Genomic DNA, 10,643 nt, shown 5'->3' on the forward strand with positions numbered 1-10,643 from the left:
ACGACTGAGCAAGAGGTCCCGCACAGCAGCGGAAGAGTATTTGAGCGCCCTCATTAAAGGAGTTTTGCCTCGGTAAAATGCATTGATGTTGGAGTTGTGCCGGAGCAAAGCCTCCGCAAGACCAACGTTGTCGTATTTGACGGCCAGGTGCAACAGATTGCTGTTCTGAAATTTGATATTGTATTTCCAGATGCTGGGCTGCAGTCTAAAATCAAGGTCTTTGCATGATTTTGCGAGGGCAAATAATGCACTACCGTCCAAATACGACACAATCCACAGCAAAAGCTCGTTGGGCAGGTCTCTGATGTTTGGCTGTAATGTATTAGCTCATCGGTAAACTCCGTAAATCGAATTGAACAGACCATGATTGGACAGCGGATGGAGCAAACGAAATGTAGATAGGGGTGAGGTAAGAGTTGTGAAAGTAGGATATCGGAGGCCTTTATATACTCACCTCAGCTAAATTCCGTGGTCAGCTAGGAGTGTAGTCTGTCACTTCGCTGAAAGGTGCGTAGCAATCACACGGCAGCATCAAAGCCTTGAAAACTATGTTAAGGCTGAGTTGGAGAATCTGTGGGGTCTAGCTCCTGGGAACGCCAAAACTGTTCCTGGTAGTGTGTCGATGGCCTGGGAACCGAATCTATCTCTACGTATCCACATCTTGCACCTAGCGCCATAAGAACAAATCACAACCTATCACGCACTTCGAAATTCATAGGCAACCCAGAATCTAACGCAGCATTTGTCGACTTCGCTGCCTACCGCAGTAGCCAATCTGTTCGCCAATGTATGGTCCCCGCGATGGATAGTCAAATGTGCAGCTGATTGCAGCAGTGGTCTGGAATGATATCCCTTCATGCAGGCCACTGATCGGCTGTATACGGCGCATACTGCGTGTGAATGCATTCTTCGACGTACCGACTGTTTCAAGGAATTGTTCCATGCCAGCCACGCAGCCATGTAGGTAAGGAGCCCACGGCGATGGCATATAACGCTGGCGAGGGAACGCCGCAGTGATGGCCCTACACCACCACAATCCGAAGCATTTTCTGCCTTTGACGACCACCTCAATAACTACCATGCTACCTTGGAATCCGTTTCTTGTTTGTGAGATAGAGGTCAGCCCCAATGGCGGTCCTGGCTCCTGTTGCGGCATGACGAAAAAAGGCGAGCCGTGCAAAAACTCGATCAAAGTTGAAGACACCAAGATCGGCCATCAAAAGTTGACCACTCTCGCCAGAGAGCCATTTGACTTGTCATCGTTGCAGTCCAAGCTCTGTGATGTCGCCAGAGACTTCCTCTGCGCGAGATGGCACCGGCAACGGCAGGTCGACCAAGCTGGCCAGCAGTGGTATGAAGCCGCCGTCCGCAACCAGGCGCGAGTACCACATGGCTCCAGAATGGCCTCTCCATCAGTCATTGTACATCGGGGCCAGCGTCAGACATCGTCAGCCTCCAGGCGACGCCCTGCATCAGACAACACCCGGTCATCACCACCACCGGTGCGCCTGTCAACCAACCCCGAGCCAGTGCAGCCATTCAATCCATTCGTGACTTCCACAATGCTGCGGACGAACAGCGTTCCATGGCGTGTTTCACCGGCCCGACCAGCCATCCTCTCATCGGCAACTAATATCCGGGCTGGTTTCCAAGAATTGACGCTCCAGAGTCTCGCCTCGAGTGAAGAGGTCGACAGCGTCCACGTCGACAGCATCTACTGTGTGTTCTGCCAGACCGAGGATGAAGACCATGCGGACGAGAGCGTGATCTTGCACTGCGGTCAGTGCACATCGCTCTGCCATCTGTCGTGCGCCGAAGAATGGCTGGAAAAGCGGGATACAGGGTTTGGCACGTCATGCTGTGTGTGGTAAGTGTGAACGACCTTATTTCTGAGACGACCAAGACACTGATGACCGCAGCCGAAACGAAGGAGCCCTAGATGCCATCATTCGCTCCTTACGAATCCCTCGTCGGATGCCGAGACATATTCCGTCCACACGGCAAGCGATCCATCTCCCACTGGTGGGCCCCGTCGCTCAGCCAGACTAGCAGGAACTCATCTACCGCGACAACCTTCCACCGCTGCACCGCTTCGCCGATCGGCACGACTCAATTCCACTCAGCGTAGGTGATCACAGGTTACAGCCGTTATAGCCGTGATATAGAATTTTGAAGCAAATTAGCAAGAAATGAAATACCAATGGTTAAACTCCGAAGTACAACGCGACCGTTTCATCTCGTAAGTGCTGGACACCAATACACCATAGCCAGTAGCTATTGACTGCTTCGCTGATTCCGAAAATGTCTGAGCTCGAAACTGTAGTGGTAGATAAAAGTTCTGTTTTCATGATACCTAACGGCGGTGACCAAAGAAACAGAGAAGGATTCGTCTCAGTGGAGCCGTGTCGCGTGAAGGTGGGGATTGTTGGTAGAAAAGCCATAGGCAAAAGACTGACAAACTCTCGTGCTTGTTAACTTACTCTGGGCACTAATATGTTGGCCCTGGGAACCTCAAAAGCATTTCTAGGAGCTGTTTATCCCCTAGAAAATACTCTTGAGATCCTGGGACTATTTCTATTTCTAGGAAAATGAGATCTAGCCCTGGGATCTTCACTTTACGTTCCTGACTGAATACGAAATTGGCTCTGGGAATACATTGACCAGATCTGGGAGCTGTGGAGCCCCTGGGAGCTTACTTTAGGGTCCTAGAGTCAATAACCTGCCTTCCGAGACCGCGGAAAGCTCTCACAAAACACCTTCACCAACCCTGCTCACAAATTTGCGTCATTGGACCACTCCCAGAAGGCACACCTACGCCTCCAGGAATCAACCAGTTTTCAACAGGAACGCGGCTTTGATTTCCCGAGGTGGGGATACCAGACCCCAGAAGCTACATCGGGTTTCCTGGGGGCTACGTGGCTCCTTGTCAAGGATATAGAAGCATGCCACCTCTATGTATACGTGAGACCCTCACACTCCTAGAGGCTGTTTCTTCGCTCCCAAAAACGCTTCAGTGGGCCCCGGGAGTAAGAGAACTCCTAGGGTTAAGAGATGAATTCCTAGCACTGATGCAACCGTCAACAGGAACGTGACCGGTTTCCTGGTAGTGATGATGGGGAGAGTCTTACAAGCTTCGTACGATGTCCTGGAACTACTGTCTAATTCCTGGACGACTCAATTTACTTGGGTATGATGTTTTTGCAACATTGCGCTTGAGCAATCTTTACACAGAGCAAAACTTTTGGGCAACAGCTACGAAAATGTGGCCGGTGACTTGATAACATACCTCCTAGAATCGACAATAAGGCCAAGAGAATATTTCTTATTGCTTCCTTTTGCCAAGCTCCCGCTACTACGTGCTATATCTTAGATGTTGATGAACGGAAATGGACTGACCGAGAATGACGAAAATGCGGAATATCTTTGGAAGCATGCAGTAGTGCGGCTCTCCTAAACTTACAGTAGGCTCAAACAAATATTTAATGCCATTTAAACCATACGAGGAATTTTATGGATGGGAGATTCCTTTGAATCTACTCCCAGGATCGATAGTACACATACGTGTCCCACCTGGAGTATATGTAACAAACCCACCCCGAAGTAACAAAGTAACAACAGACAACCACACTCAAATTGGCTACATTCACACCATTTGATCGTGATGCATTGCAAAGATTCCTTATTGTGAGCTAGATATGGTTTGTATGTCCCTGTGGAATCGATATGTCTCACTGACAGCAATTAGATTGGAAACGTGCGGAGCACTATTACCTTGCTTTGGAAACACACTGTTATTTGAAAAGGTGAAGAGAAACTTATCGTATTACCAAAGCGATGCTGGTGTCCAAACATCCACACATGTCGTCTAATGCTCTTGATAGCAAGAAGGCACTTTACAAAGATGCTTCTTCCCAGGCCAAAACCTTCCGACACCAGGCCAAGAATGGGCTTTTAACTACGTGAGAGGTGGAGGAGAAAAGGCAAACTGTTTACAGTCTCTACAGTGATTCTCGAAATCGCCTTGACCAATACACACTGAGAAACTCTTTCCTGGCCCCACTGCCAAGACCCTAGCGCCAATCATTAATTGGGCTGGCCACGTGCCACTGTAATATCCTAGTACAGTAATTGTCAACCTCGCACGCATTTTTACGGGGGAGAGATACAATATCTTCACACACTTCATTGCACAGCGGCCCTCAACTTAGTGTGACCCGCCCAATTAATGATCCGCGCTAAGGTGTGTGTGCTGGTCAAGGCGACTTGAGAATGGCTGTAAATGGGTTCTGCCGGAGGTTCACTCCCCCTGATGCTCACTGAGCAGGGTTGAAATGATTCTTGCCTGTATACTTGAGGATCATGAGGTATACCTGTCTATACGTGACTTGGAGCTAACGTATAGCGCCTGAGTTGGGTGGCTCTTGGTGGCTTATCAGTATAGGAAGCAGCTGGCCCCTTAAAACACGGCTGCAGGCTTGTAACGTGGCACTCTGATTAATATAGGGAGAAGCGCTAGTTGCCCTCCTAGCTATATGGCCAGTAATGTATGAAATACAAGCAAAATCTCGTTTTGTTTATTGACACTTGATTAAGCTAATAAGAAACAATATACTGACTAGATTGCCTCGATCATAGATACCTGACTTGCGGGATTCATTAAATTGACTTAGATTGAGTCCGTTAACCGGGCAATCAACTGAGAATGCATTACCGTGTAAACAAATTGCTTGCCTCGTAGTTACAGAAGCTTAGACCTTCATCTCCTCAAGACCATGCTTCCAGTACGTAACAAAAGGGGCATTGTTGAAGCGGTCACTAAGGAGAAGGTTTGGTGGTCTGTACGAGCTGGCGACATCTACTTCCGGTAGCTCTCGTGATGCAATGCGAGATGACGCAGTCAATCAACACTTCCTCCCCTAGCCACACAGCCCACATTGTCGCTGGATCCGTAGTTTTGTTTATAATATGTTGGGTTATTCAAAAAGTGGGATTGTCCCAGAACATGCGGGATTATTCGCAGACACATTCCATGAAGGCTATAATATGCCCTTCTTAATGTGAACAATCGAAAAAGCATAAGCTGCTCTCCATGCAATAATTCTCTTCATTACGACATTGCATATTTTCCACGTTGTAAAAGACATAGGACAATCAAGAATATACAATCCTTCAACCTTCTCTTGCCATATCTGGCAGCCCTGCCAGATTGAGTCTGGAAGGTGGTTCCACTCATCGAGTACGCGAGCCAGTCGACCCCGAGATGATTCCAGTGCCTGCTCGAAAAAAGCGCAGCCGAGACAGCTGCTTGTCGTGGCGCAGCTGAAGTCCGTCCCTCTCTTGAGTCAGGTATGTGCTAGCTTCCTTCAATATCTGATTGCTCTGCTCTAGCTTCTGGCACTCGATGTGTTTGGACACGCACGACTCCCATAGGCGTCGATAGTGTCTGACAAGTCGAGCCGCGGGAAAGGCGGCTTGGGATCATCGCGTTCGAGGTCTGCTAGCACCTTCAGAATAGGTTGAAAGGGCTCAGTCGCCAAGGTATGTCTTGTTTCTGCTTCCTGTGGCGAAAGAGAGAGCTGCGATGGTCAGCAAGAGCATTGGAAGCTGAGCCGCTTTACTTACCTGTGGAGGGACATGATCAGAAGCTTCTTGCGAATTGTCTTTTTCACAAACGATTGGCAATGCACTGGGCTGTTGTTCTCCTTTTTCCTGGTCTGGCGTGCTGTTAGGGGCATCCATTTGATCGTAGGGGAAAGTCGAGTATCTGGGCAATAGCATGTCCATCAATTCTTGGAGGCTTTTATAGACTAGCAGACATAGGTGGCTAGGTACTCAGTCGCATTTTCACCCCGAAAGTCAATCAGCGTAGTCAGCTTTTCAATCTCAGCAGTCTGTTAGCAGTCCGTTTAATGATGGTGCTGGTGATCAATCTCGTGGTGTTGATGGTTGGTGAATGTGCCTCATATTAGTGGCTTTCTGGTGATGAACGGTCCAGGAGATATATATTCAATCACAACGCATTTTCCCCATTCGTTTCAGAGCTCAGAAATCCAAAAGTAAATAGACTAAAATCCAGAGGATTGAAACAGACACTCAAAGAACAACGTATTTCAACACCTGTCATAAGTTCAAAAGTTGACTCCCGTCAACAAGGACGGCCAAGCTTGAACGGGTTGACGGGTTGAGTTGAGTACCCACGCCCACGCGACCGCGGCCTAACGCTTTCCGCAGTCTAGACGGAGAGAACCACACACAGCGCAGACAATCAACACTCGAGCGAGGCCAGAAAATTTCCATGTTCCTTGGATGAAAATGTGAGCGCTCTTGGTAAAATCAAAGAATGAACAGCTTCTATTGCCTCGATATTAAGACCGTAGATTCAACAGTGAGCCAACGTTTCTTAACCGACTCACTTTGACCCATTCACAACACGGCTCTAGCATTTTTTTTCCGCTGGGCATCTAAGATGACACCAGAATTCCGCTGCAAATAGTTGCGGTAGAACGAAGGCATAGGTTGCAACAGACCTCACTTTGGATAGGCATCGTGTCCAACGTTTGCTCCCTAGCAGAGCACATACGCGACAGGAGCCGAGAAGCCTATAAATACGCCCTCTCCCCCCGGCAATTTGTTTCACAATACTGTCACTTATTGCGCAAAGTCGAGCAGGCCTTCGGTGAGGCACCTGATAAGTCTTCCATTTGACCCTACTGGAATACCCACTGTACTGACATCTATGGATAAATCGCGGGCCGACAAGCTAGAAAGGGCTTGTGAGAATGTGATTCCCACCAGATCCACTATGCCACCTATGCCAGCCGATCAAAGAAGCAGATTTGGGTTAGACGGTCGATGTATCTATGCGAACATCTGTCCACCATAGCAGCCGACCACTGTCCCGCCCCCGAATATCGATGCAAAAGAGCGATTTTCATACAGGTGTGTAGATTTCAGCGCGACCCTGTCCGAAACTAGACTGACTTCAGACACGATGCGAAACAAAGACCCATGCATTTCGTCCAATGCACGCGCAAAGCCACAGAACCCTTTTCGGTGTCTTCTTGCAGAACATGTAAGTCATGCATTGTCTCGCCGATCGACAAGCTAACGATAGACAGGAAACCGTTGACAGCGCACCAAAGTTAGTCCGAACCAGCAATCAGTCAGTGCTCCGCGCAGGGTCATGGCTTACACGCCATCTCTGGCCCTGTCACTTCAAACCATGCAACATGTCCTATGTGAAATACTGCAAACCAAGGCCGGGGGCTAACAGCAGGATGCATAAGCTCCAGACGTTCGTTGTCCACGATGAAGTCAGTGGAATATCGCGCCTCTTGCTGCGCTGGGTCTGATGATTTGTGCCTAGTCTGTGTCCTAGACGCGAACACCACTGACATCTCTCTGCCGTTGTAGGAGCAGCCGATCGCCAACCGCGGAAATCTTATGGCGAATAACCTATTCGCGCCGAATCAGATACGACCAAGGGGCAGACGCGCCGTCGCGTCTTCCGCCCTCCTCACCGCCTTCACACCCTCAACAACGGAGTGCCTCTACACGAAGCAGGCTCCCAATAGGACTGTATAATTTCTTGTCACAGGTGGGTTCGTCGCGCGCCTTTCCCATCTTGTGAACTTGCCCGGTACATCCAGCGCGGCTTCTCGAAGCGACATTCGGAGAGTGCGATGAACCTGGATACAGCATGGCATATTTGTGACTGCATTGCAGAACAGAATTGGCAGTGATCTAGTTGGTAAGCAAGTATGATGACGATCCTAATTGACCATCTGTCTCAGCTGTACACTCGGGGAATTCTTCATGATCAACGTAAAGCACGACACCTCGTCCAACTGGATCAACACTTGCTGACTCGGATCTCACAACAGGAGACACCCTCAGATTCTCACACACGAATGCGAAGCGAGCAAATGTCTTGTCTGCTCGACCTCCCCTGCACCAACACCATCGTATACTCTGTTTCTTCCACATGACTACTGGTGGCATCGATGATCGCTACCTCGACTTTCTCCCAGTGGATTTAGTTCATCAGATCATGCGTTGGTATGCCTACCTGATGCAAGACCCAATGGAGCGTATAGCAGTGTCCGTCTCTCGGCATTCGAACACCCTCATAGGATAGCCTGCTTGCGGCTCGGATCCCCGGCGTCCAGTGGGTGACCATCGTTGTCCTTGGATGGTGTCTGCGTCTCTCGAGCCTGGGGAGCCGATGTTTCGTCTTGCTTGAGCCGTACTTTCGCAGACGGCCAGGTTGTTAGTTTAAGTTTGCGTGCAAGGAGAAGGTGAGGCGAAAGTCCCGTCATCTCTAGCCGAATGGACTAACCATAGCCATGTCGGTTTCGAATCGATGGATAAAACCGAGGACGGCCAAACGAAAGAGAGGACCCATGACCCAAGAACCACGTCTGATAGAGTCCCCCTGAATCCTCTTCCTCTCCGCGTTGCTGAGCTTGTCGACATGTACGAACGAGCGGCAACGAATCATTCGGACATACACGGACCTGCATGCTATTAGAAGTGTATACTTTCTCACTATTGGACCAAAGCTTGGTTGATTAGATGCCGAAGCCTGCGCTTTTCTATCCAAGCCCGAGCACAATTTGCAAAGCCCATACACCTTAAGGGTCACTGCAGCTGCAGGTCAGTCAAGCTACCCAGTATCCTTCGTCCATTGAGACTGTCGTCTAACATATCGCAACTGGCGGCGCAAGCAGGTCTTGCCAGAAAATCACCGATTTCTTACGTCTCTGAGCTCACTGTGCTTTGATCATCTATGATGTATTTGTCATCGCGCCCAAGACGATATCTGGCATATCGCTATTGAGCAATTCACCGTGAAGGTGGGCTTGATGTCTGTAACAGCACCACAAGAGCCCTCGGGTTGTAGGACCTCTGAATGCCCCGTACAGTCTACTGAATTATCTACCCCAATAAGCGCTCATGTTATGTTTGCTTGGGGAGGATTTGAGCGGATGCCTGCTAGGGTCACACGTGGATGAGAACACCCCTGTACAAATATCACCAGGTCCTGAGCGGTGGTCGTGGAGAGTGTCTTTACCAGTTCTGATTTCAGATGGCTCGTTGGGCCCCGATCGGAATTCAATCATGCTATATCATCAGCGGAGCATGATTTATCGCATGTAGTGGGGAATATTTAACGACCGTTTCTTCATCGCTGTAGTGGACTTCTACGAGAGATTGTTTGGATTTACTGGCGGGATATTATTCACAGAGATGCGACGGCTCCTACCTGTAGGAGCGAATCAGATATTCCCGAGCCAAAGCTACCAATGACATGTTAACCTCGAGAGAAAGAAACTCTCACTCTCGCAATCGCTCTATAATGTAGGCATTCTAGTGTAGAATAGGTTCGAGTGACTAGCAATAGTCATCTCAAGCAACTTCTTTGGCGACGCAAGGAACTGAGCCTACCGCATAATCATCTTGAATTGAAACCATGATTCGGATTTTCGAGATACATCACATGGCGCTACACTTCGTAGTTCTGATCTTGAGTGTACAGTATATTGCGTGACCATAGTTGAACAAATCTGGAATTAGATCATCTCAATTGAGTTGGAGGCCGTAGTCAAGGCGTGACCGACAGAGATCAAAATTGCTTTGCGGAATCAAAAAAATGCAATTGAAGTTTCTATAATGTGGGTGACATGGCAAGAAACCGCGCTGCCTCCATGAGACGTTGACGACCCCTCCCTTCACCGCCCGACCATTCACTATAACAGTGATATTTGGGTACACACATTTCACCACATCGACATTAACACTGAGCAACAACACATCAACACATCAACACATCAACACATCAACACATCAACACATCAACACATCAACACATCAACACATCAACACATCAACACATCAACACATCAACACATCAACACATCAACACATCAACACATCAACACATCAACACATCAACTCTCACCAACCCTCACCAACTCTCAACTCTCATCACAACGTACATTCTATCAGAACAAGCATCCCCGCGCAACAACTCTGTTTACTCTACACCTGAATGAAAGATGCCATTTTCCATTGCTGCGAAGGGATTATCGGACCGCGGAAAAGGCAGAAAAAGTGGGAATACCGGTCGCTAACGAGGGAAGCCCAGTTTGAATCTTACGACTTGGTGATTGATTTTGGGATGATCTATATTCATTCTATCTATCCAATGGTGGTTCTTCGGATAGGAGACAGACTATAAAATCTGTTGGGCAGGTCTTTGCTTCATCGAATACTCTTGGAATACTCGAATACTGGTCCCCAGCACCACGGAGAGGTGCCTGCACATAGCTGGGGAGCCATAACAAGACCTTGGCGAGCCAAGTCTTGCATGACTGAGCGAATTTTTACAATCACAGGGCTCATTGGCTGCGAGGGAGCACACTTTTACACTCGCGGGGCTCAGGGCAGCGAGGGAGCACATTTTTACAATCACAGGGCTCATTGGCTGTGAGGGAGCACATTTTTACAGTCACAGGGCTCATTGGCTGTGAGGGAGCACATTTTTACATACACAGGGCTCATTGGCTGCGAGGGAGCACACTTTTACACTCGCGGGGCTCAGGGCAGCGAGGGAGCACATTTTTACAATCACAGGGCTCATT

General features: G+C 48.8%; 3 protein-coding genes across 3 annotated transcripts; 1 reads left to right on the forward strand and 2 right to left on the reverse strand.

Moving 5' to 3' along the window:
- Positions 1-1,154: 1,154 nt before the first annotated feature.
- On the forward strand, positions 1,155-1,871 carry PENARI_c102G00486 (uncharacterized protein; the record flags this gene model as incomplete). Its single annotated transcript, XM_022637841.1, has 1 exon — positions 1,155-1,871. The coding sequence occupies one exon, from the start codon at positions 1,155-1,157 to the stop codon at positions 1,869-1,871; it is 717 nt and encodes a 238-aa protein (XP_022482300.1).
- Positions 1,872-5,384: 3,513 nt separating this feature from the next.
- On the reverse strand, positions 5,385-5,739 carry PENARI_c102G12309 (uncharacterized protein; the record flags this gene model as incomplete). The annotated part of the gene is made up of 2 exons (XM_022637845.1): positions 5,385-5,576; positions 5,623-5,739. 2 exons carry the CDS (start codon positions 5,737-5,739, stop codon positions 5,385-5,387), a joined length of 309 nt encoding a protein of 102 aa, XP_022482302.1.
- A 2,387-nt stretch (positions 5,740-8,126) lies between these two features.
- PENARI_c102G06529 (uncharacterized protein) lies at positions 8,127-8,347 on the reverse strand (the record flags this gene model as incomplete). The annotated part of the gene is made up of 2 exons (XM_022637843.1): positions 8,127-8,237; positions 8,339-8,347. 2 exons carry the CDS (start codon positions 8,345-8,347, stop codon positions 8,127-8,129), a joined length of 120 nt encoding a protein of 39 aa, XP_022482301.1.
- Positions 8,348-10,643: the final 2,296 nt, after the last annotated feature.

This window comes from Penicillium arizonense, assembly GCF_001773325.1.
Source record: "Penicillium arizonense strain CBS 141311 chromosome Unknown PENARI_contig102, whole genome shotgun sequence".
Taxonomy (NCBI): Eukaryota; Fungi; Ascomycota; class Eurotiomycetes; order Eurotiales; family Aspergillaceae; genus Penicillium; species Penicillium arizonense.